This window comes from Oncorhynchus gorbuscha, linkage group LG21 (assembly GCF_021184085.1).
Source record: "Oncorhynchus gorbuscha isolate QuinsamMale2020 ecotype Even-year linkage group LG21, OgorEven_v1.0, whole genome shotgun sequence".
In the NCBI taxonomy this organism is placed as follows: domain Eukaryota; kingdom Metazoa; phylum Chordata; class Actinopteri; order Salmoniformes; family Salmonidae; genus Oncorhynchus; species Oncorhynchus gorbuscha.
The window spans coordinates 2,404,128-2,430,795 of record NC_060193.1 but is presented as its reverse complement, the minus strand read 5'-3'; the positions used below and the strand labels follow the sequence as shown (position 1 = coordinate 2,430,795).

The 26,668-nt window shown below is 37.0% G+C and overlaps 1 protein-coding gene across 1 annotated transcript in view; it reads left to right on the top strand.

Annotated features, from left to right (window-relative positions):
- The window catches only part of LOC124008445 (serine/threonine-protein kinase DCLK2-like), a 73,519-nt gene that overhangs the window by 37,662 nt on the left and 9,189 nt on the right, over window positions 1-26,668 (top strand). Inside the window, exons 10-14 of the mRNA XM_046319727.1 lie at window positions 1,497-1,643; window positions 3,683-3,742; window positions 4,042-4,118; window positions 6,341-6,418; window positions 6,838-6,934. Of these exons, the coding sequence (XP_046175683.1) occupies window positions 1,497-1,643; window positions 3,683-3,742; window positions 4,042-4,118; window positions 6,341-6,418; window positions 6,838-6,934 (459 nt within the window). The remainder of the gene's footprint in view (window positions 1-1,496; window positions 1,644-3,682; window positions 3,743-4,041; window positions 4,119-6,340; window positions 6,419-6,837; window positions 6,935-26,668) is intronic.

Below are 26,668 nucleotides of genomic sequence, written 5' to 3'. Positions count from 1 at the left end.
ATGGGTGTGTGTGTACAGTATACTGACCTGTGTCTATGTGTGTGTGTACAGTATACTGACCTGTGTCTGTGTGTGTGTGTACAGTATACTGACCTGTGTCTGTGTGTGTGTGTACAGTATACTGACCTGTGTCTGTGTGTGTGTACAGTATACTGACCTGTGTCTGTGTGTGTGTACAGTATACTGACCTGTGTCTGTGTGTGTGTACAGTATACTGACCTGTGTCTGTCTGTGTGTGTACAGTATACTGACCTGTGTCTGTGTGTGTGTGTACAGTATACTGACCTGTGTCTGTGTGTGTGTGTACAGTATACTGACCTGTGTCTGTGTGTGTGTGTACAGTATACTGACCTGTGTCTGTGTGTGTGTGTACAGTATACTTACCTGTGTATGTGTGTGTGTACAGTATACTGACCTGTGTCTGTCTGTATGTGTGTGTGTGTACAGTATACTGACCTGTGTCTGTCTGTATGTGTGTGTGTGTACAGTATACTGACCTGTGTCTGTCTGTATGTGTGTTTGTGTACAGTATACTGACCTGTGTCTGTCCGTATGTGTGTGTGTGTACAGTATACTGACCTGTGTCTGTCTGTGTGTGTGTGTAAGTACAGTATACTGACCTGTGTCTGTGTGTGTGTGTACAGTATACTGACCTGTGTCTGTGTGTGTGTACAGTATACTGACCTGTGTCTGTGTGTGTGTGTACAGTATACTGACCTGTGTCTGTGTGTGTGTATGTGTGTGTACAGTATACTGACCTGTGTCTGTGTGTGTGTATGTGTGTGTACAGTATACTGACCTGTGTCTGTGTGTGTGTATGTGTGTGTACAGTATACTGACCTGTGTCTGTGTGTGTGTGTACAGTATACTGACCTGTGTCTGTGTGTGTGTACAGTATACTGACCTGTGTCTGTGTGTGTGTGTACAGTATACTGACCTGTGTCTGTGTGTGTGTATGTGTGTGTACAGTATACTGACCTGTGTCTGTGTGTGTGTGTACAGTATACTGACCTGTGTCTGTGTGTGTGTGTACAGTATACTGACCTGTGTCTGTGTGTGTGTGTACAGTATACTGACCTGTGTCTGTGTGTGTGTATGTGTGTGTACAGTATACTGACCTGTGTCTGTGTGTGTGTGTGTACAGTATACTGACCTGTGTCTGTGTGTGTGTATGTGTGTGTACAGTATACTGACCTGTGTCTGTGTGTGTGTATGTGTGTGTACAGTATACTGACCTGTGTCTGTGTGTGTGTGTACAGTATACTGACCTGTGTCTGTGTGTGTGTGTACAGTATACTGACCTGTGTCTGTGTGTGTGTGTACAGTATACTGACCTGTGTCTGTGTGTGTGTGTACAGTATACTGACCTGTGTCTGTCTGTGTGTGTGTGTACAGTATACTGACCTGTGTCTGTGTGTGTGTGTGTGTGTACAGTATACTGACCTGTGTCTGTCTGTGTGTGTACAGTATACTGACCTGACGTTCTCTCTCTGCAGGGTGGAGATCTGTTTGACGCCATCACATGTTCTACTAAGTACACAGAGAGAGATGCCAGCGCCATGGTCTTCAACCTGGCCGGAGCTATTCAGTACCTACACCGTATGGACATAGTCCACAGAGACATCAAGCCTGAAAACCTGCTGGTATAAAACTCTTACATACACACCTAGAACAGGAACAGGGTTGGAGTTAAACCCCTCCAGGAGGGTTGGAGTTAAACCCCTCCAGGAGGGTTGGAGTTAAACCCCTCCAGGAGGGTTGGAGTTAAACCCCTCCAGGAGGGTTGGAGTTAAACCCCTCCAGGAGGGTTGGGGTTAAACCCCTCCAGGAGGGTTGGAGTTAAACCCCTCCAGGAGGGTTGGAGTTAAAACCCCTCCAGGAGGGTTGGAGTTAAACCCCTCCAGGAGGGTTGGAGTTAAAACCCTCCAGGAGGGTAGGAGTTAAACCTCTCCAGGAGGGTTGGAGTTAAACCCCTCCAGGAGGGTTGGAGTTAAACCCCTCCAGGAGGGTTGGAGTTAAACCCCTCCAGGAGGGTTGGAGTTAAACACCTCCAGGAGGGTTGGAGTTAAAACCCTCCAGGAACAGGGTTGGAGTTAAAACCTACAGGAGGGTTGGAGTTAAAACCTACAGGAGGGTTGGAGTTAAAACCTACAGAAGGGTTGGAGTTAAACCCCTCCAGGAGGGTTGGAGTTAAAACCTACAGGAGGGTTGGAGTTAAATCCCTCCAGGAGGGTTGGAGTTAAAACCTACAGAAGGGTTGGAGTTAAAACCTACAGGAGGGTTGGAGTTAAATCCTACAGAAGGGTTGGAATTAAAACCTCCAGGAGGGTTTCTCTCCAGGAACAGGGTTGGAGTTAAAACCTCCAGGAGGGTATCTCTCCAGGAACAGGGTTGGAGTTAAAACCTCCAGGAGGGTATCTCTCCAGGAACAGGGTTGGAGTTAAAACCTACAGGAGGGTATCTCTCCAGGAACCGGGTTGGAGTTAAAACCTACAGGAGGGTATCTCTCCAGGAACAGGGTTGGAGTTAAAACGTAGAGGAGGGTCTCACTCCAGGAACAGGGTTGGAGTTAAAACCTACAGGAGGGTATCTCTCCAGGAACAGGGTTGGAGTTAAAACCTACAGGAGGGTATCTCTCCAGGAACAGGGTTGGAGTTAAAACCTACAGGAGGGTCTCTCTCCGGGAACAGGGTTGGAGTTAAAACCTACAGGAGGGTATCTCTCCAGGAACCGGGTTGGAGTTAAAACCTACAGGAGGGTATCTCTCCAGGAACAGGGTTGGAGTTAAAACCTACAGGAGGGTCTCTCTCCAGGAACAGGGTTGGAGTTAAAACCTACAGGAGGGTCTCTCTCCAGGAACAGGGTTGGAGTTAAAACCTACAGGAGGGTCTCTCTCCAGGAACAGGGTTGGAGTTAAAACCTACAGGAGGGTCTCTCTCCAGGAACAGGGTTGGAGTTAAAACCTACAGGAGGGTCTCTCTCCAGGAACAGGGTTGGAGTTAAAACCTACAGGAGGGTCTCTCTCCAGGAACAGGGTTGGAGTTAAAACCTACAGGAGGGTCTCTCTCCAGGAACAGGGTTGGAGTTAAAACCTACAGGAGGGTATCTCTCCAGGAACAGGGTTGGAGTTAAAACCTACAGGAGGGTATCTCTCCAGGAACAGGGTTGGAGTTAAAACCTACAGGAGGGTTGGAGTTAAAACCTACAGGAGGGTTGGAGTTAAAACCTACAGGAGGGTTGGAGTTAAAACCTACAGGAGGGTATCTCTCCAGGAACAGGGTTAGAAGGGTCTCTCTCCAGGAACAGGGTTGGAGTTAAAACCTACAGGAGGGTTGGAGTTAAAACCTACAGGAGGGTTGGAGTTAAAACCTACAGGAGGGTTGGAGTTAAAACCTACAGGAGGGTTGGAGTTAAAACCTACAGGAGGGTTGGAGTTAAAACCTCCAGGAGGGTTGGAGTTAAAACCTACAGGAGGGTTGGAGTTAAAACCTCCAGGAGGGTTGGAGTTAAAACCTCCAGGAGGGTTGGAGTTAAAACCTCCAGGAGGGTTGGAGTTAAAACCTCCAGGAGGGTTGGAGTTAAAACCTACAGGAGGGTTGGAGTTAAAACCTACAGGAGGGTCTCTCTTTAGTCATGTATATCAACCTATCACCGTTCTCCGTTCTCGCCCTGTGACCTCCAGGTGTGTGAGTACCTGGATGGGACCAAGTCAGTTGAAGCTGGGGGATTTTGGTTGGCTACCGTCAGGAGGGTTGGAGTTAAAACCTCCTGTGGAAACCCCAGGAGTAGCTCCAGTTAAGATCCTCGCTGAGACTGGGTAAGAGGAGGGTTGGTGTTAAAACCATCAGGAGGGACCCCTGTATACAGTCTGTGGAACCCCCACATATCTAGCTCCAGGATCAGGGTTGGAGTTAAAACTAAGGAGGTCTCTCTTTAGTCATGTATATCAGACCATCAGTTCCCGTATACAGTCTGTGGAACCCCCAGGTATGTAGCTACCAGAGATCATCGCTGAGACTGGGGATTTTGGTCTGGCTAGAGACCATCGTAGAGGGACCCCTGTATACAGTCTGTGGAACACCCACATATGTAGCTCCAGAGATCATCGCTGAGACTGGGTAAGAGAAGTGTGTGTGTGTGTGTAGAGACCATCGTAGAGGGACCCCTGTATACAGTCTGTGGAACCCCCACATATGTAGCTCCAGAGATCATCGCTGAGACTGGGTAAGAGGAGTGTGTGTGTGTAGAGACCATCGTAGAGGGACCCCTGTATACAGTCTGTGGAACACCCACATATGTAGCTCCAGAGATCATCGCTGAGACTGGGTAAGAGGAGTGTGTGTGTGTAGAGACCATCGTAGAGGGACCCCTGTATACAGTCTGTGGAACCCCCACATATGTAGCTCCAGAGATCATCGCTGAGACTGGGTAAGAGGAGTGTGTGTGTGTGTAGAGACCATCGTAGAGGGACCCCTGTATACAGTCTGTGGAACACCCACATATGTAGCTCCAGAGATCATCGCTGAGACTGGGTAAGAGGAGTGTGTGTGTGTGTAGAGACCATCGTAGAGGGACCCCTGTATACAGTCTGTGGAACACCCACATATGTAGCTCCAGAGATCATCGCTGAGACTGGGTAAGAGGTGTGTGTGTCTCGGAGACCTGATAAGAGGAGTGTGTGTGTAGAGACCATCTCGGAGACCTGATAAGGGGAGTGTGTGTGTGTGTGTGTGTGTGTGTGTGTGTGTGTGTGTGTGTGTGTGCGTGCGTGCGTGCGTGCGTGCGTGCGTGCGTGCGTGCGTGCGTGTCTCGGAGACCTGATAAGAGGTGTGTGTTTTTTGTGTGTCCACTTCTCTCAGCTCTTTCCTCACACCTAAAAAAAAAACCTCTCCTCTCGTCTGCAACTTTTCCACAGGTTGTTGCTGTTGTTGTTGTTGTTGTTGTTGTTGTTGCTGTTCATAAAATAAGAATGTACTGATATAATTCACACCTTTTGTGAGTGTAGTTGTGGTTTTATTTTCCACCTTAGTTGAATGAACGAACTGTAAGTCGTTCTGGATGAACCAATAGGAGACCGTGAATATGACGAGATCTCCCAGGATCCTTCAAATCAAAGTCCCATGAAACAGCTCTGTCAACGATGTGGTTCGTTACTCGTCATTACTGCCACTACGCTGCTGTTGATCAGCTGACCTGTACTTGACAGTAATGGGGTCATTTTATTGGAGGTGCAGAATAGGGATTTGGCGCATTCGCACTTGGTCAAAAACAATAGATCATTTTTATTTAGACGTTTGTGGAAGTACATACCATGATCCTGCAACAGAACCATGCGTCACGACAGGTCGGCCCGATCCAGCATCACCACGGATCGGCCCGATCCAACAGCACAGGTCGGCCCGATCCAGCAGCACCACGGGTCGGCCCGATCCAACAGCACAGGTCGGCCCGATCCAGCAGCACCATGGGTCGGCCCGATCCAGCAGCACAGGTCGGCCCGATCCAGCAGCACAGGTCGGCCCGATCCAGCAGCACAGGTCGGCCCGATCCAGCAGCACAGGTCGGCCCGATCCAGCAGCACAGGTTGGCCCGATCCAGCAGCACAGGTCGGCCCGATCCAGCATCACCATACGTAACGGCAGTAATGCAGATAGTTGCTCTGAGAAACTCCATATTGTGGGGAGTACCGAACGTATTTTCACATTATAACGTTTTGCTGGTTTACTGGGAGTACCGAACGTATTTTCACATTATAACGTTTTGCTGGTTTACTGGGAGTACCGAACGTATTTTCACATTATAACGTTTTGCTGGTTTACTGGGAGTACCGAACGTATTTTCACATTATAGCATTTTGCTGGTTTACTGGGAGTACCGAACGTATTTTCACATTATAACGTTTTGCTGGTTTACTGGGAGTACCGAACGTATTTTCACATTATAACGTTTTGCTGGTTTACTGGGAGTACCGAACGTATTTTCACATTATAACGTTTTGCTGGTTTACTGGGAGTACCGAACGTATTTTCACATTATAACGTTTTGCTGGTTTACTGGGAGTACCGAACGTATTTTCACATTATAACGTTTTGCTGGTTTACTGGGAGTACCGAACATATTTTCACATTATAACGTTTTGCTGGTTTACTGGGAGTACCGAACGTATTTTCACATTATAACGTTTTGCTGGTTTACTGGGACTTTGAATTGAAGGATCCGGGGAGATATCGTCCAATTGAATTGTCTTCTCAAGCCCAGGTACTGATTCAGATAAAACCATCTTCTATGTGACCAAAATGTAGAATAATGAGGTTGTCAACTTCCCTGTGTGTGTTTCTAGGTACGGTCTGAAGGTGGATATCTGGGCTGCAGGTGTTATCACCTACATTCTATTGTGTGGGTTCCCTCCGTTCCGCAGGTGAGTTCCAGTACGTTCACCTGTACGTTCACCTGTACGTTCACCTGTACGTCCACCTGTACGTCCACCTGTACGTTCACCTGTACGTTCACCAGTACTTCCACCAGTACTTCCACCAGTACTTCCACCAGTACGTTCACCTGTACGTCCACCTGTACGTCCACCTGTACGTCCACCTGTACGTCCACCTGTACTTCCACCTGTACGTTCACCTGTACATTCACCTGTACGTTCACCTGTACGTTCACCTGTACGTTCACCTGTACGTTCACCAGTACGTTCACCTGTACGTTCACCAGTACGTTCACCTGTACGTTCACTTGTACGTTCACCTGTACGTTCACCTGTACGTTCACCTGTACGTTCACTGGTTTAAAACAATAGGACCCAGTATACTCAGTTTCACTCCTCTCCTACAGTGAGAATAACATCCAGGAGGAGTTGTTTGACCAGATACTCAGGGGGAAGCTGGAATTCCCTTCCCCAGACTGGGACACAGTCAGCCTGCCGGCCAAGGTAGGAGCCTGGGGGTTAGAGAGAAAGATGGTATAACATTAGATAGATGGTATAACAGTAGATGGTATAACAGTAGATAGATGGTATAACAGTAGATAGATGGTATAACAGTAGATAGATGGTATAACAGTAGATAGATGGTATAACAGTAGATAGATGGTATAACAGTAGATAGATGGTATAACAGTAGATAGATGGTATAACAGTAGATGGTATAACAGTAGATGGTATAACAGTAGATGGTATAACAGTAGATAGATGGTATAACAGTAGATGGTATAACAGTAGATGGTATAACAGTAGATGGTATAACAGTAGATGGTATAACAGTAGATAGATGGTATAACAGTAGATGGTATAACAGTAGATAGATGGTATAACAGTAGATGGTATAACAGTAGATGGTATAACAGTAGATAGATGGTATAACAGTAGATGGTATAACAGTAGATGGTATAACAGTAGATAGATGGTATAACAGTAGATAGATGGTATAACAGTAGATGGTATAACAGTAGATGGTATAACAGTAGATAGATGGTATAACAGTAGATGGTATAACAGTAGATAGATGGTATAACAGTAGATAGATGGTATAACAGTAGATGGTATAACAGTAGATAGATGGTATAACAGTAGATGGTATAACAGTAGATGGTATAACAGTAGATGGATGGTATAACAGTAGATGGTATAACAGTAGATAGATGGTATAACAGTAGATGGTATAACAGTAGATGGTATAACAGTAGATAGATGGTATAACAGTAGATAGATGGTATAACAGTAGATAGATGGTATAACAGTAGATGGTATAACAGTAGATAGATGGTATAACAGTAGATGGTATAACAGTAGATGGTATAACAGTAGATAGATGGTATAACAGTAGATAGATGGTATAACAGTAGATAGATGGTATAACAGTAGATAGATGGTATAACAGTAGATAGATGGTATAACAGTAGATGGTATAACAGTAGATGGTATAACAGTAGATAGATGGTATAACAGTAGATGGTATAACAGTAGATAGATGGTATAACAGTAGATGGTATAACAGTAGATGGTATAACAGTAGATGGTATAACAGTAGATAGATGGTATAACAGTAGATGGTATAACAGTAGATAGATGGTATAACAGTAGATAGATGGTATAACAGTAGATGGTATAACAGTAGATAGATGGTATAACAGTAGATAGATGGTATAACAGTAGATGGTATAACAGTAGATAGATGGTATAACAGTAGATGGTATAACAGTAGATAGATGGTATAACAGTAGATAGATGGTATAACAGTAGATAGATGGTATAACAGTAGATAGATGGTATAACAGTAGATGGTATAACAGTAGATAGATGGTATAACAGTAGATGGTATAACAGTAGATAGATGGTATAACAGTAGATAGATGGTATAACAGTAGATAGATGGTATAACAGTAGATGGTATAACAGTAGATGGTATAACAGTAGATAGATGGTATAACAGTAGATGGTATAACAGTAGATAGATGGTATAACAGTAGATAGATGGTATAACAGTAGATGGATGGTATAACAGTAGATAGATGGTATAACAGTAGATAGATGGTATAACAGTAGATAGATGGTATAACAGTAGATAGATGGTATAACAGTAGATAGATGGTATAACAGTAGATGGTATAACAGTAGATGGTATAACAGTAGATGGTATAACAGTAGATAGATGGTATAACAGTAGATAGATGGTATAACAGTAGATAGATGGTATAACAGTAGATAGATGGTATAACAGTAGATAGATGGTATAACAGTAGATGGTATAACAGTAGATGGTAGATAGATGGTATAACAGTAGATGGTATAACAGTAGATAGATGGTATAACAGTAGATAGATGGTATAACAGTAGATAGATGGTATAACAGTAGATGGTATAACAGTAGATAGATGGTATAACAGTAGATGGTATAACAGTAGATAGATGGTATAACAGTAGATGGTATAACAGTAGATGGTATAACAGTAGATGGTATAACAGTAGATAGATGGTATAACAGTAGATGGTATAACAGTAGATGGTATAACAGTAGATGGTATAACAGTAGATGGTATAACAGTAGATAGAGATGTAGATATAACAGTAGATAGATGGTATAACAGTAGATGGTATAACAGTAGATAGATGGTATAACAGTAGATGGTATAACAGTAGATGGTATAACAGTAGATGGTATAACAGTAGATAGATGGTATAACAGTAGATGGTATAACAGTAGATAGATGGTATAACAGTAGATGGTATAACAGTAGATGGTATAACAGTAGATAGATGGTATAACAGTAGATGGTATAACAGTAGATGGTATAACAGTAGATAGATGGTATAACAGTAGATGGTATAGATGGTATAACAGTAGATAGATGGTATAACAGTAGATGGTATAACAGTAGATAGATGGTATAACAGTAGATGGTATAACAGTAGATAGATGGTATAACAGTAGATGGTATAACAGTAGATAGATGGTATAACAGTAGATGGTATAACAGTAGATAGATGGTATAACAGTAGATAGATGGTATAACAGTAGATAGATGGTATAACAGTAGATAGATGGTATAACAGTAGATAGATGGTATAACAGTAGATAGATGGTATAACAGTAGATAGATGGTATAACAGTAGATAGATGGTATATAATGGTATAACAGTAGATGGTATAACAGTAGATGGTATAACAGTAGATGGTATAACAGTAGATAGATGGTATAACAGTAGATGGTATAACAGTAGATGGTATAACAGTAGATAGATGGTATAACAGTAGATAGAGATGTAGATATAACAGTAGATAGATGGTATAACAGTAGATAGATGGTATAACAGTAGATAGATGGTATAACAGTAGATAGATGGTATAACAGTAGATGGTATAACAGTAGATAGATGGTATAACAGTAGATGGTATAACAGTAGATAGATGGTATAACAGTAGATGGTATAACAGTAGATGGTATAACAGTAGATAGATGGTATAACAGTAGATAGATGGTATAACAGTAGATAGATGGTATAACAGTAGATAGATGGTATAACAGTAGATAGATGGTATAACAGTAGATAGATGGTATAACAGTAGATAGATGGTATAACAGTAGATGGTATAACAGTAGATAGATGGTATAACAGTAGATGGTATAACAGTAGATAGATGGTATAACAGTAGATGGTATAACAGTAGATGGTATAACAGTAGATGGTATAACAGTAGATAGATGGTATAACAGTAGATAGATGGTATAACAGTAGATGGTATAACAGTAGATGGTATAACAGTAGATAGATGGTATAACAGTAGATAGATGGTATAACAGTAGATGGTATAACAGTAGATAGATGGTATAACAGTAGATAACAGTAGATAGATGGTATAACAGTAGATAGATGGTATAACAGTAGATAGATGGTATAACAGTAGATAGATGGTATAACAGTAGATGGTATAACAGTAGATAGATGGTATAACAGTAGATGGTATAACAGTAGATAGAGTATAACAGTAGATAGGTATAACAGTAGATAGATGGTATAACAGTAGATAGATGGTATAACAGTAGATAGATGGTATAACAGTAGATGGTATAACAGTAGATAGATGGTATAACAGTAGATAGATGGTATAACAGTAGATGGATGGTATAACAGTAGATAGATGGTATAACAGTAGATAGATGGTATAACAGTAGATAGATGGTATAACAGTAGATAGATGGTATAACAGTAGATAGATGGTATAACAGTAGATGGTATAACAGTAGATAGATGGTATAACAGTAGATAGATGGTATAACAGTAGATAGATGGTATAACAGTAGATGGTATAACAGTAGATAGATGGTATAACAGTAGATAGATGGTATAACAGTAGATAGATGGTATAACAGTAGATAGATGGTATAACAGTAGATGGTATAACAGTAGATATAACATAGATGGTATAACAGTAGATAGATGGTATAACAGTAGATAGATGGTATAACAGTAGATAGATGGTATAACAGTAGATGGTATAACAGTAGATGGTATAACAGTAGATGGTATAACAGTAGATGGTATAACAGTAGATGGTATAACAGTAGATAGATGGTATAACAGTAGAGTATAACAGTAGATGGTATAACAGTAGATAGTAGATAGATGGTATAACAGTAGATGGTATAACAGTAGATGGTATAACAGTAGATAGATGGTATAACAGTAGATGGTATAACAGTAGATAGATGGTATAACAGTAGATAGATGGTATAACAGTAGATAGATGGTATAACAGTAGATAGATGGTATAACAGTAGATGGTATAACAGTAGATGGTATAACAGTAGATAGATGGTATAACAGTAGATGGTATAACAGTAGATGGTATAACAGTAGATAGATGGTATAACAGTAGATAGATGGTATAACAGTAGATGGTATAACAGTAGATAGATGGTATAACAGTAGATAGATGGTATAACAGTAGATAGATGGTATAACAGTAGATAGATGGTATAACAGTAGATAGATGGTATAACAGTAGATAGATGGTATAACAGTAGATGGTATAACAGTAGATGGTATAACAGTAGATAGATGGTATAACAGTAGATGGTATAACAGTAGATAGATGGTATAACAGTAGATGGATAGATGGTATAACAGTAGAGTATAACAGTAGATAGATGGTATAACAGTAACAGTAGATAGATGGTATAACAGTAGTAGATGGTATAAAGTAGATAGATGGTATAACAGTAGAGATAGATGGTATAACAGTAGATAGATGGTATAACAGTAGATAGATGGTATAACAGTAGATAGATGGTATAACAGTAGATGGTATAACAGTAGATAGATGGTATAACAGTAGATGGTATAACAGTAGATGGTATAACAGTAGATGGTATAACAGTAGATAGATGGTATAACAGTAGATGGTATAACAGTAGATAGATGGTATAACAGTAGATAGATGGTATAACAGTAGAGTATAACAGTAGATAGATGGTATAACAGTAGATGGTATAACAGTAGATGGTATAACAGTAGATAGATGGTATAACAGTAGATAGATGGTATAACAGTAGATGGAGTATAACAGTAGATGGTATAACAGTAGATGGTATAACAGTAGATAGATGGTATAACAGTAGATGGTATAACAGTAGATAGATGGTATAACAGTAGTAGATGGTATAACAGTAGATGGTATAACAGTAGATGGTATAACAGTAGATGGTATAACAGTAGATAGATGGTATAACAGTAGATAGATGGTATAACAGTAGATAGATGGTATAACAGTAGATAGATGGTATAACAGTAGAGATAGATGGTATAACAGTAGAGAGTAGATGGTATAACAGTAGATAGATGGTATAACAGTAGATGGTATAACAGTAGATGGTATAACAGTAGATGGTATAACAGTAGATAGATGGTATAACAGTAGATGGTATAACAGTAGATAGATGGTATGGTATAACAGTAGATAGATGGTATAACAGTAGTATGGTATAACAGTAGATAGATGGTATAACAGATAGATGGTATAACAGTAGATAGTATAACAGTAGATGGTATAACAGTAGATAGATGGTATAACAGTAGATAGATGGTATAACAGTAGATGGTATAAGTAGATAGATGGTATAACAGTAGAGTATAGATAGATGGTATAACAGTAGATAGATGGTATAACAGTAGTAGATGGTATAACAGTAGATGGTATAAGTAGATAGATGGTATAACAGTAGATAGATGGTATAACAGTAGATAGATGGTATAACAGTAGATAGATGGTATAACAGTAGATAGATGGTATAACAGTAGATAGATGGTATAACAGTAGATAGATGGTATAACAGTAGATAGATAGATGGTATAACAGTAGATAGATGGTATAACAGTAGATGGTATAACAGTAGATAGATGGTATAACAGTAGATAGATGGTATAACAGTAGAGATAGATGGTATAACAGATAGAGATAGATGGTATAACAGTAGATAGATGGTATAACAGTAGATAGATGGTATAACAGTAGATAGATGGTATAACAGTAGATAGATGGTATAACAGTAGATAGATGGTATAACAGATAGATGGTATAACAGTAGATAGATGGTATAACAGTAGATAGATGGTATAACAGTAGATAGATGGTATAACAGTAGATAGATGGTATAACAGTAGATAGAGTAGATGGTATAACAGTAGATAGATGGTATAACAGTAGATGGTATAACAGTAGATAGATGGTATAACAGTAGATAGATGGTATAACAGTAGATAGATGGTATAACAGTAGATAGATAGATAGTATAACAGTAGATAGATGGTATAACAGTAGATAGATGGTATAACAGATAGATGGTATAACAGTAGATAGATGGTATAACAGTAGTATAACAGTGGATGGTATAACAGTAGATAGATGGTATAACAGTAGATGGTATAACAGTAGATAGATGGTATAGATAGATGGTATAACAGTAGATAGATGGTATAACAGTAGATAGATGGTATAACAGTAGATAGATGGTATAACAGTAGATAGATGGTATAACAGTAGATAGATGGTATAACAGTAGATAGATGGTATAACAGTAGATAGATGGTATAACAGTAGATAGATGGTATAACAGTAGATAGATGGTATAACAGTAGTAGATGGTATAACAGTAGATAGATGGTATAACAGTAGATGGTATAACAGTAGATAGATGGTATAACAGTAGATAGATGGTATAACAGTAGATAGATGGTATAACAGTAGATAGATGGTATAACAGTAGATAGATGGTATAACAGATAGATGGATAGATGGTATAACAGTAGATAGATGGTATAACAGTAGATGGTATAACAGTAGATAGATGGTATAACAGTAGATAGATGGTATAACAGTAGATAGAGTAGAGTATAACAGTAGATAGTAGATGGTATAACAGTAGAGAGTAGATGGTATAACAGTAGATAGATGGTATAACAGTAGATGGTATAACAGTAGATAGATGGTATAACAGTAGATGGTATAACAGTAGATGGTATAACAGTAGATAGATGGTATAACAGTAGATGGTATAACAGTAGATAGATGGTATAACAGTAGATAGATGGTATAACAGTAGATAGATGGTATAACAGTAGATAGATGGTATAACAGTAGATAGATGGTATAACAGTAGATAGATGGTATAACAGTAGATGGTATAACAGTAGATGGTATAACAGTAGATAGATGGTATAACAGTAGATAGATGGTATAACAGTAGATAGATGGTATAACAGTAGATGGTATAACAGTAGATAGATGGTATAGTAGATGGTATAACAGTAGATGGTATAACAGTAGAGATGGTATAACAGTAGATAGATGGTATAACAGTAGATAGATGGTATAACAGTAGATAGATGGTATAACAGTAGATAGATGGTATAACAGTAGATAGATGGTATAACAGTAGATGGATAGATGGTATAAGTAGATAGATGGTATAACAGTAGTAGATGGTATAACAGTAGTAGATGGTATAACAGTAGATAGATGGTATAACAGTAGATGGTATAACAGTAGTAGATAGATGGTATAACAGTAGATGGTATAACAGTAGATAGATGGTATAACAGTAGATGGTATAACAGTAGATAGATGGTATAACAGTAGATGGATAACAGTAGATGGTATAACAGTAGATAGATGGTATAACAGTAGATGGTATAACAGTAGATGGTATAACAGTAGATAGATGGTATAACAGTAGATAGATGGTATAACAGTAGTAGATGGTATAACAGTAGATGGTATAACAGTAGATAGATGGTATAACAGTAGATAGATGGTATAACAGTAGATAGATGGTATAACAGATAGATGGTATAACAGTAGATGGAGATAGATGGTATAACAGTAGATAGATGGTATAACAGTAGATAGATGGTATAACAGTAGATAGATGGTATAACAGTAGATAGATGGTATAACAGTAGATAGATGGTATAACAGTAGATAGATGGTATAACAGTAGATAGATGGTATAACAGTAGATAGATGGTATAACAGTAGATAGAGATAGATGGTATAACAGTAGATAGATGGTATAACAGTAGATGGTATAACAGTAGATGGTATAACAGTAGATAGATGGTATAACAGTAGATAGATGGTATAACAGTAGAGTATAGAGTATAACAGTAGATGGTATAACAGTAGATAGATGGTATAACAGTAGATAGATGGTATAACAGTAGATAGATGGTATAACAGTAGATAGATGGTATAACAGTAGAGTAGATGGTATAACAGTAGAGATAGATGGTATAACAGTAGATAGATGGTATAACAGTAGATGGTATAAGTAGATAGATGGTATAACAGTAGATGGTATAACAGTAGATAGATGGTATAAGTAGATAGATGGTATAACAGTAGATAGATGGTATAACAGTAGATATAACAGTAGATGGTATAACAGTAGATAGATGGTATAACAGTAGATGGTATAACAGTAGATGGTATAACAGTAGATAGATGGTATAACAGTAGATGGTATAACAGTAGATAGATGGTATAACAGTAGATGGTATAACAGTAGATGGTATAACAGTAGATGGTATAACAGTAGATAGATGGTATAACAGTAGATAGATGGTATAACAGTAGATAGATGGTATAACAGTAGATGGTATAACAGTGATGGTATAACAGATAGAGTATAGATGGTATAACAGTAGATAGATGGTATAACAGTAGATGGTATAACAGTAGATAGATGGTATAACAGTAGATGGTATAACAGTAGAGTATAGATAGATAGATAACAGATAGATGGTATAACAGTAGATAGATGGTATAACAGTAGATAGATGGTATAACAGTAGATAGATGGTATAACAGTAGATAGATGGTATAACAGTAGATAGATGGTATAACAGTAGATAGATGGTATAACAGTAGATGGTATAACAGTAGATAGATGGTATAACAGTAGATAGATGGTATAACAGTAGATAGATGGTATAACAGTAGATAGATGGTATAACAGTAGATAGATGGTATAACAGTAGATAGATGGTATAACAGTAGATAGATGGTATAACAGTAGATAGATGGTATAACAGTAGATGGTATAACAGTAGATAGATGGTATAACAGTAGATAGATGGTATAACAGTAGATGGTATAACAGTAGATAGATGGTATAACAGTAGATGGTATAACAGTAGATAGATGGTATAACAGTAGATGGTATAACAGTAGATAGATGGTATAACAGTAGATGGTATAACAGTAGATAGATGATGGTATAACAGTAGATAGATGGTATAACAGTAGATAGATGGTATAACAGTAGATAGATGGTATAACAGTAGTAGATGGTATAACAGTAGATAGATGGTATAACAGTAGATAGAGTATAGATGGTATAACAGTAGATGGTATAACAGTAGATGGTATAACAGTAGATAGATGGTATAACAGTAGATAGATGGTATAACAGTAGATAGATGGTATAACAGTAGATGGTATAACAGTAGATGGTATAACAGTAGATGGTATAACAGTAGATAGATGGTATAACAGTAGATAGATGGTATAACAGTAGATAGATGGTATAACAGTAGATAGATGGTATAACAGTAGATAGATGGTATAACAGTAGATAGATGGTATAACAGTAGATGGTATAACAGTAGATGGTATAACAGTAGATGGTATAACAGTAGATGGTATAACAGTAGATAGATGGTATAACAGTAGATAGATGGTATAACAGTAGATAGATGGTATAACAGTAGATAGATGGTATAACAGTAGAGTATAGATGGTATAACAGTAGATAGATGGTATAACAGTAGATAGATGGTATAACAGTAGATGGTATAAGTAGATAGATGGTATAACAGTAGATAGATGGTATAACAGTAGATAGATGGTATAACAGTAGATAGATGGTATAACAGTAGATGGTATAACAGTAGATAGATGGTATAACAGTAGATAGATGGTATAACAGTAGATAGATGGTATAACAGTAGATAGATGGTATAAGTAGATAGATGGTATAACAGTAGATGGTATAACAGTAGATGGTATAACAGTAGATAGATGGTATAACAGTAGATAGATGGTATAACAGTAGATAGATGGTATAACAGTAGATAGATGGTATAACAGTAGATAGATGGTATAACAGTAGATAGATGGTATAACAGTAGATAGATGGTATAACAGTAGATGGTATAACAGTAGAGATAGATGGTATAACAGTAGATAGATGGTATAACAGTAGATAGATGGTATAACAGTAGATAGATGGTATAACAGTAGATAGATGGTATAACAGTAGATAGATGGTATAACAGTAGATAGATGGTATAACAGTAGATAGATGGTATAACAGTAGATAGATGGTATAACAGTATGGTATAACAGTAGATGGATGGTATAACAGTAGATAGATGGTATAACAGTAGATAGATGGTATAACAGTAGATAGATGGTATAACAGTAGATGGTATAACAGTAGATAGATGGTATAACAGTAGATAGATGGTATAACAGTAGATAGATGGTATAACAGTAGATAGATGGTGGTATAACAGTAGATAGATGGTATAGATAGATGGTATAACAGTAGATGGTATAACAGTAGATGGTATAACAGTAGATAGAGTATAACAGTAGATAGATGGTATAACAGTAGATAGATGGTATAACAGTAGATAGATGGTATAACAGTAGATAGATGGTATAACAGTAGATGGTATAACAGTAGATAGATGGTATAGATGGTATAACAGATAGATGGTATAACAGTAGATAGATGGTATAACAGTAGAGTAGATGGTATAACAGTAGATAGATGGTATAACAGTAGTAGATGGTATAACAGTAGATAGATGGTATAACAGTAGATAGATGGTATAACAGTAGATAGATGGTATAACAGTAGATAGATGGTATAACAGTAGATAGATGGTATAACAGTAGATAGATGGTATAACAGTAGATGGTATAACAGTATGGTATAACAGTAGATGGTATAACAGTAGATAGATGGTATAACAGTAGATAGATGGTATAACAGTAGATAGATGGTATAACAGTAACAGTAGATAGATGGTATAACAGTAGATAGAGTATAACAGTAGATAGATGGTATAACAGTAGATAGATGGTATAACAGTAGATAGATGGTATAACAGTAGATAGATGGTATAACAGTAGATAGATGGTATAACAGTAGATAGATGGTATAACAGTAGATAGATGGTATAACAGTAGATAGATGGTATAACAGTAGATAGATGGTATAACAGTAGATAGATGGTATAACAGTAGATGGTATAACAGTAGATGGTATAACAGTAGAGAGTAGATGGTATAACAGTAGATGGATAGATGGTATAACAGTAGATAGATGGTATAACAGTAGATGGTATAACAGTAGATGGTATAACAGTAGATAGATGGTATAACAGTAGATAGATGGTATAACAGTAGATAGATGGTATAACAGTAGATAGATGGTATAACAGTAGATGGTATAACAGTAGATAGATGGTATAACAGTAGATAGATGGTATAACAGTAGATGGTATAACAGTAGATAGATGGTATAACAGTAGATGGTATAACAGTAGATAGATGGTATAACAGTAGATGGTATAACAGTAGATAGATGGTATAACAGTAGATGGTATAACAGTAGATAGATGGTATAACAGTAGATGGTATAACAGTAGATAGATGGTATAACAGTAGATAGATGGTATAACAGTAGATAGATGGTATAACAGTAGATAGATGGTATAACAGTAGATAGATGGTATAACAGTAGATAGATGGTATAACAGTAGATAGATGGTATAACAGTAGATGGTATAACAGTAGATAGATGGTATAACAGTAGATAGATGGTATAACAGTAGATAGATGGTATAACAGTAGATGGTATAACAGTAGATAGATGGTATAACAGTAGATAGATGGATAGATGGTATAACAGTAGATAGATGGTATAACAGTAGATAGATGGTATAACAGTAGAGATAGATGGTATAACAGTAGATAGATGGTATAACAGTAGATAGATGGTATAACAGTAGATAGATAGATAGATGGTATAACAGTAGATAGATGGTATAACAGTAGATAGATGGTATAACAGTAGATGGATAGATGGTATAACAGTAGATAGATGGTATAACAGTAGATAGATGGTATAACAGTAGATAGATGGTATAACAGTAGATAGATAACAGTATAACAGTAGATGGTATAACAGTAGATAGATGGTATAACAGTAGAGTATAATAGATGGTATAACAGTAGATGGTATAACAGTAGATAGATGGTATAACAGTAGAGTATAACAGTAGATGGTATAACAGTAGATAGAGATGGTATAACAGTAGATAGATGGTATAACAGTAGATAGATGGTATAACAGTAGATAGATGGTATAACAGTAGATAGATGGTATAACAGTAGATGGTATAACAGTAGATAGATGGTATAACAGTAGATAGATGGTATAACAGTAGATAGATGGTATAACAGTAGATGGTATAACAGTAGATAGATGGTATAACAGTAGATAGATGGTATAACAGTAGATAGATGGTATAACAGTAGATAGATGGTATAACAGTAGATAGATGGTATAACAGTAGATAGATGGTATAACAGTAGATAGATGGTATAACAGTAGATAGATGGTATAACAGTAGATAGATGGTATAACAGTAGATAGATGGTATAACAGTAGATAGATGGTATAACAGTAGATAGATGGTATAACAGTAGATAGATGGTATAACAGTAGATAGATGGTATAACAGTAGATAGATGGTATAACAGTAGATAGATGGTATAACAGTAGATAGATGGTATAACAGTAGAGATGGTATAACAGTAGATAGAGAGTAGATAGATGGTATAACAGTAGATGGTATAACAGTAGATAGATGGTATAACAGTAGATGGTATAACAGTAGATAGATGGTATAACAGTAGAGATAGATGGTATAACAGTAGATAGATGGTATAACAGTAGATAGATGGTATAACAGTAGATGGTATAACAGTAGATGGTATAACAGTAGATAGATGGTATAACAGTAGAGTAGATGGTATAACAGTAGATAGATGGTATAACAGTAGATGGTATAACAGTAGATGGTATAACAGTAGATAGATGGTATAACAGTAGATAGATGGTATAACAGTAGATAGATGGTATAACAGTAGATAGATGGTATAACAGTAGATAGATGGTATAACAGTAGAGATAGATGGTATAACAGTAGATAGATGGTATAACAGTAGATAGATGGTATAACAGTATAGATGGTATAACAGTAGATGGTATAACAGTAGATAGATGGTATAACAGTAGATAGATGGTATAACAGTAGATGGTATAACAGTAGATAGATGGTATAACAGTAGATAGATGGTATAACACAGTAGTAGATGGTATAACAGTAGATAGATGGTATAACAGTAGATAGATGGTATAACAGTAGATAGATGGTATAACAGTAGATAGATGGTATAACAGTAGATAGATGGTATAACAGTAGATAGATGGTATAACAGTAGATAGATGGTATAACAGTAGATAGATGGTATAACAGTAGATAGATGGTATAACAGATAGATGGTATAACAGTAGATGGTATAACAGTAGATAGATGGTATAACAGTAGATGGTATAACAGTAGATAGATGGTATAACAGTAGATAGATGGTATAACAGTAGATAGTAGATGGTATAACAGTAGATGGTATAACAGTAGATAGATGGTATAACAGTAGATAGATGGTATAACAGTAGATGGTATAGATAGATGGTATAACAGTAGATGGTATAACAGTAGATAGATGGTATAACAGTAGATGGTATAACAGTAGATAGATGGTATAACAGTAGATGGTATAAGTAGATAGATGGTATAACAGTAGATGGTATAAAGTAGATAGATGGTATAAGTAGATAGATGGTATAACAGTAGATAGATGGTATAACAGTAGATAGATGGTATAACAGTAGATAGATGGTATAAGTAGATAGATGGTATAACAGTAGATAGATGGTATAACAGTATAACAGTAGAGATGGTATAACAGTAGATAGATGGTATAACAGTAGATAGATGGTATAACAGTAGATAGATGGTATAACAGTAGATAGATGGTATAACAGTAGATGGTATAACAGTAGATGGTATAACAGTAGAGTAGATAGATGGTATAACAGTAGATAGATGGTATAACAGTAGATAGATGGTATAACAGTAGATAGATGGTATAACAGTAGATAGATGGTATATAACAGTAGATGGTATAACAGTAGATAGATGGTATAACAGTAGATAGATGGTATAACAGTAGATAGATGGTATAACAGTAGAGATAGATGGTATAACAGTAGATAGATGGTATAACAGTAGATAGATGGTATAACAGTAGATGGTATAACAGTAGATAGATGGTATAACAGTAGATGGTATAACAGTAGATGGATAGATAGATGGTATAACAGTAGATAGATGGTATAACAGTAGATAGATGGTATAACAGTAGTAGATGGTATAACAGTAGATAGATGGTATAACAGTAGATGGTATAACAGTAGATAGATGGTATAACAGTAGATAGATGGTATAACAGTAGATGGTATAACAGTAGATAGATGGTATAACAGTAGATGGTATAACAGTAGATAGATGGTATAACAGTAGATGGTATAACAGTAGATAGATGGTATAACAGTAGATGGTATAACAGTAGATGGTATAACAGTAGATAGATGGTATAACAGTAGATAGATGGTATAACAGTAGATGGTATAACAGTAGATGGTATAACAGTAGATGGTATAACAGTAGATAGATGGTATAACAGTAGATGGTATAACAGTAGATAGATGGTATAACAGTAGATGGTATAACAGTAGATAGATGGTATAACATTAGATAGATGGTATAACAGTAGATAGATGGTATAACAGTAGATGGTATAACAGTAGATGGTATAACAGTAGATAGATGGTATAACAGTAGATGGTATAACAGTAGATAGATGGTATAACAGTAGATGGTATAACAGTAGATAGATGGTATAACATTAGATGGTATAACAGTAGATAGATGGTATAACAGTAGATAGATGGTATAACAGTAGATAGATGGTATAACAGTAGATAGATGGTATAACAGTAGATAGATGGTATAACAGTAGATAGATGGTATAACAGTAGATAGATGGTATAACAGTAGATAGATGGTATAACAGTAGATAGATGGTATAACAGTAGATAGATGGTATAACAGTAGATAGATGGTATAACAGTAGATAGATGGTATAACAGTAGATGGAGTAGATGGTATAACAGTAGAGATAGATGGTATAACAGTAGATGGTATAACAGTAGATGGTATAACAGTAGATGGTATAACAGTAGATAGATGGTATAACAGTAGATAGATGGTATAACAGTAGATAGAGTATAACAGTAGATGGTATAACAGTAGATGGTATAACAGTAGATGGTATAACAGTAGATAGATGGTATAACAGTAGATGGTATAACAGTAGATGGTATAACAGTAGATAGATGGTATAACAGTAGATGGTATAACAGTAGATGGTATAACAGTAGATGGTATAACAGTAGATAGATGGTATAACAGTAGATAGATGGTATAACAGTAGATAGATGGTATAACAGTAGATAGATGGTATAACAGTAGATGGTATAACAGTAGATAGATGGTATAACAGTAGATGGTATAACAGTAGATAGATGGTATAACAGTAGATAGATGGTATAACAGTAGATAGATGGTATAACAGTAGATAGATGGTATAACAGTAGATAGATGGTATAACAGTAGATAGATGGTATAACAGTAGATAGATGGTATAACAGTAGATAGATGGTATAACAGTAGATAGATGGTATAACAGTAGATGATAACAGTACTATAACAGTAGATGGTATAACAGTAGATAGATGGTATAACAGTAGATAGATGGTATAACAGTAGATAGATGGTATAACAGTAGATGGTATAACAGTAGATGGTATAACAGTAGATGGTATAACAGTAGATAGTATAACAGTAGATGGTATAACAGTAGATGGTATAACAGTAGATGGTATAACAGTAGATAGATGGTATAACAGTAGATAGATGGTATAACAGTAGATGGATGGTATAACAGTAGATAGATGGTATAACAGTAGATAGATGGTATAACAGTAGATGGTATAACAGTAGATAGATGGTATAACAGTAGATAGATGGTATAACAGTAGATGGTATAACAGTAGATCAAATCAAATCAAATCAAATTTATTTATATAGCCCTTCGTACATCAGCTGATATCTCAAAGTGCTGTACAGAAACCCAGCCTAAAACCCCAAACAGCAAACAAGATGGTAGGAAAAATAGAAAGGCCAAAACCTAGGAAGAAACCTAGAACCGGGCTATGTGGGGTGGCCAGTCCTCTTCTGGCTGTGCCGGGTAGAGATTATAACAGAACATGACCAAGATGTTCAAATGTTCATAAATGACCAGCATGGTATAACAGTTGAAACTGGAGCAGCAGCACAGTCAGATGGACTGGGGACAGCAAGGAGCCATCATGTCAGGTAGTCCTGGGGTATAACAGGTCCGAGAGAGAGAAAGAAAGAGAGAATTAAGAGAGCATAGATGGCTATGCCAGGTGGAGATTATAACAGTGGCCAAGATGTTCAAATGTTCATAAATGACCAGCATGGTTGAATAATATAAGGCAGAACAGTTGAAACTGGAGCAGGAGCATGGTATAACAAGGAGTATGAGGTAGTCCTGGGAGATGGTATAAGGCCAGTTGAAACTGGAGCAGCAGCATGGCCAGGTGGACTGGGGACAGCAAGGAGTCATCATGTCAGGTAGTCCTGGGGCATGGTTCTAGGGAGGTCCTAGATGGTAGATACACAGGACACCGAATAGGACAGGAGAAGATGATAAACAAACTGTATAACAGCATAAATACTGGAGGCTGAGACAGGAGGGGTGGTGGCCCCATAACAGGAAGGATATAACCCCACCCACTTTGCCAAAGCACAGCCCCCACACCACTAGGGAAATCTTCAACCACCAACTTACCATCCTGAGTATAACAAAGATCTAGATGGGTATAACCCAGACAGGTATACCACAACAGTGAATAACAGTAGATCGGTATAGGGTATACGAGAGTAGTGACTCAGCCCCCGTAACAGGGATAGAGGCAGAGTATAACAGTGGAAAACGGGGAACCGGCCAGCAGAGACAGATGCTCCAGAGCCTTTATAACAGACTACACTCAATCATATGACCCACTGAAGAGATGAGTCTTCAGTAAAGACTTAAAGGTTGAGACCGAGTTTGCGTCTCTGACATGGGTAGGCAGACCGTTCCATAAAAATGGAGCTCTATAGGAGAAAGCCCTGCCTCCAGCTGTTTGCTTAGAAATAGGGACAAGTAGATAGATGGCAGGACCAAATCAGAGTAGATAGGAGCAAGCCCATGTAATGCTTTGTAGGTTAGCAGTAAAACCTTGAAATCAGCCCTTGCTTTGACAGGAAGCCAGTGTAGAGAGGCTAGCACTGGAGTAATATGATCAAATTTTTGGTTCTAGTCAGTAGTATTTAGCACTAATGAAGTTTATAACTTTAGTAGAAAATAGATGGTATAACCTAGAAGTGACAAAAGATGGATTAATTTTTCTGCATCAGACAGAAATGATTTTTGCAATGTTAGTAGATGGAAAAAGAAATGGTATAACAGTAGATAGGTGGTATAGATAGATGGTATAACAGTAGATAGATGGTATAACAGTAGATAGATGGTATAACAGTAGATGGTATAACAGTAGATAGATGGTATAACAGTAGATAGATGGTATAACAGTAGATGGTATAACAGTAGTAGATGGTATATATAACAGTAGATGGTATAACAGTAGATGGTATAACAGTAGATGGTATAACAGTAGATAGATGGTATAACAGTAGATAGATGGTATAACAGTAGATGGTATAACAGTAGATAGATGGTATAACAGTAGATGGTATAACAGTAGATAGATGGTATAACAGTAGATGGTATAACAGTAGATGGTATAACAGTAGATAGATGGTATAACAGTAGATAGATGGTATAACAGTAGATGGTATAACAGTAGATAGATGGTATAACAGTAGATGGTATAACAGTAGATGGTATAACAGTAGATAGATGGTATAACAGTAGATGGTATAACAGTAGATAGATGGTATAACAGTAGATGGTATAACAGTAGATGGTATAACAGTAGATGGTATAACAGTAGATAGATGGTATAACAGTAGATGGTATAACAGTAGATAGATGGTATAACAGTAGATAGATGGTATAACAGTAGATAGATGGTATAACAGTAGATAGATGGTATAACAGTAGATAGATGGTATAACAGTAGATAGATGGTATAACAGTAGATAGATGGTATAACAGTAGATAGATGGTATAACAGTAGATAGATGGTATAACAGTAGATGGTATAACAGTAGATGGTATAACAGTAGATGGTATAACAGTAGATAGATGGTATAACAGTAGATAGATGGTATAACAGTAGATAGATGGTATAACAGTAGATAGATGGTATAACAGTAGATGGTATAACAGTAGATAGATGGTATAACAGTAGATAGATGGTATAACAGTAGATGTGGTCCTCTGTAGCTCAGTTGGTATAACAGCAGTAGTAGATGGTATAACGTAGAATGTAGCACATAGATGGTATAACAGTAGATGGCATATATTATTATTATTATTATATTAGATGGTATAACAGTAGATAGATGGTATAACAGTAGATGGTATAACAGTAGATAGATGGTATAACAGTAGATAGATGGTATAACAGTAGATGGTATAACAGTAGATAGATGGTATAACAGTAGATAGATGGTATAACAGTAGATGGTATAACAGTAGATAGATGGTATAACAGTAGATGGTATAACAGTAGATAGATGGTATAACAGTAGATAGATGGTATAACAGTAGATAGATGGTATAACAGTAGATGGTATAACAGTAGATGGTATAACAGTAGATGGTATAACAGTAGATAGATGGTATAACAGTAGATAGATGGTATAACAGTAGATAGATGGTATAACAGTAGATAGATGGTATAACAGTAGATAGATGGTATAACAGTAGATAGATGGTATAACAGTAGATAGATGGTATAACAGTAGATGGTATAACAGTAGATGGTATAACAGTAGATAGATGGTATAACAGTAGATAGATGGTATAACAGTAGATAGATGGTATAACAGTAGATAGATGGTATAACAGTAGATAGATGGTATAACAGTAGATGGTATAACAGTAGATGGTATAACAGTAGATAGATGGTATAACAGTAGATAGATGGTATAACAGTAGATGGTATAACAGTAGATAGATGGTATAACAGTAGATAGATGGTATAACAGTAGATGGTATAACAGTAGATAGATGGTATAACAGTAGATGGTATAACAGTAGATAGATGGTATAACAGTAGATAGATGGTATAACAGTAGATAGATGGTATAACAGTAGATAGATGGTATAACAGTAGAGTATAACAGTAGATAGATGGTATAACAGTAGAT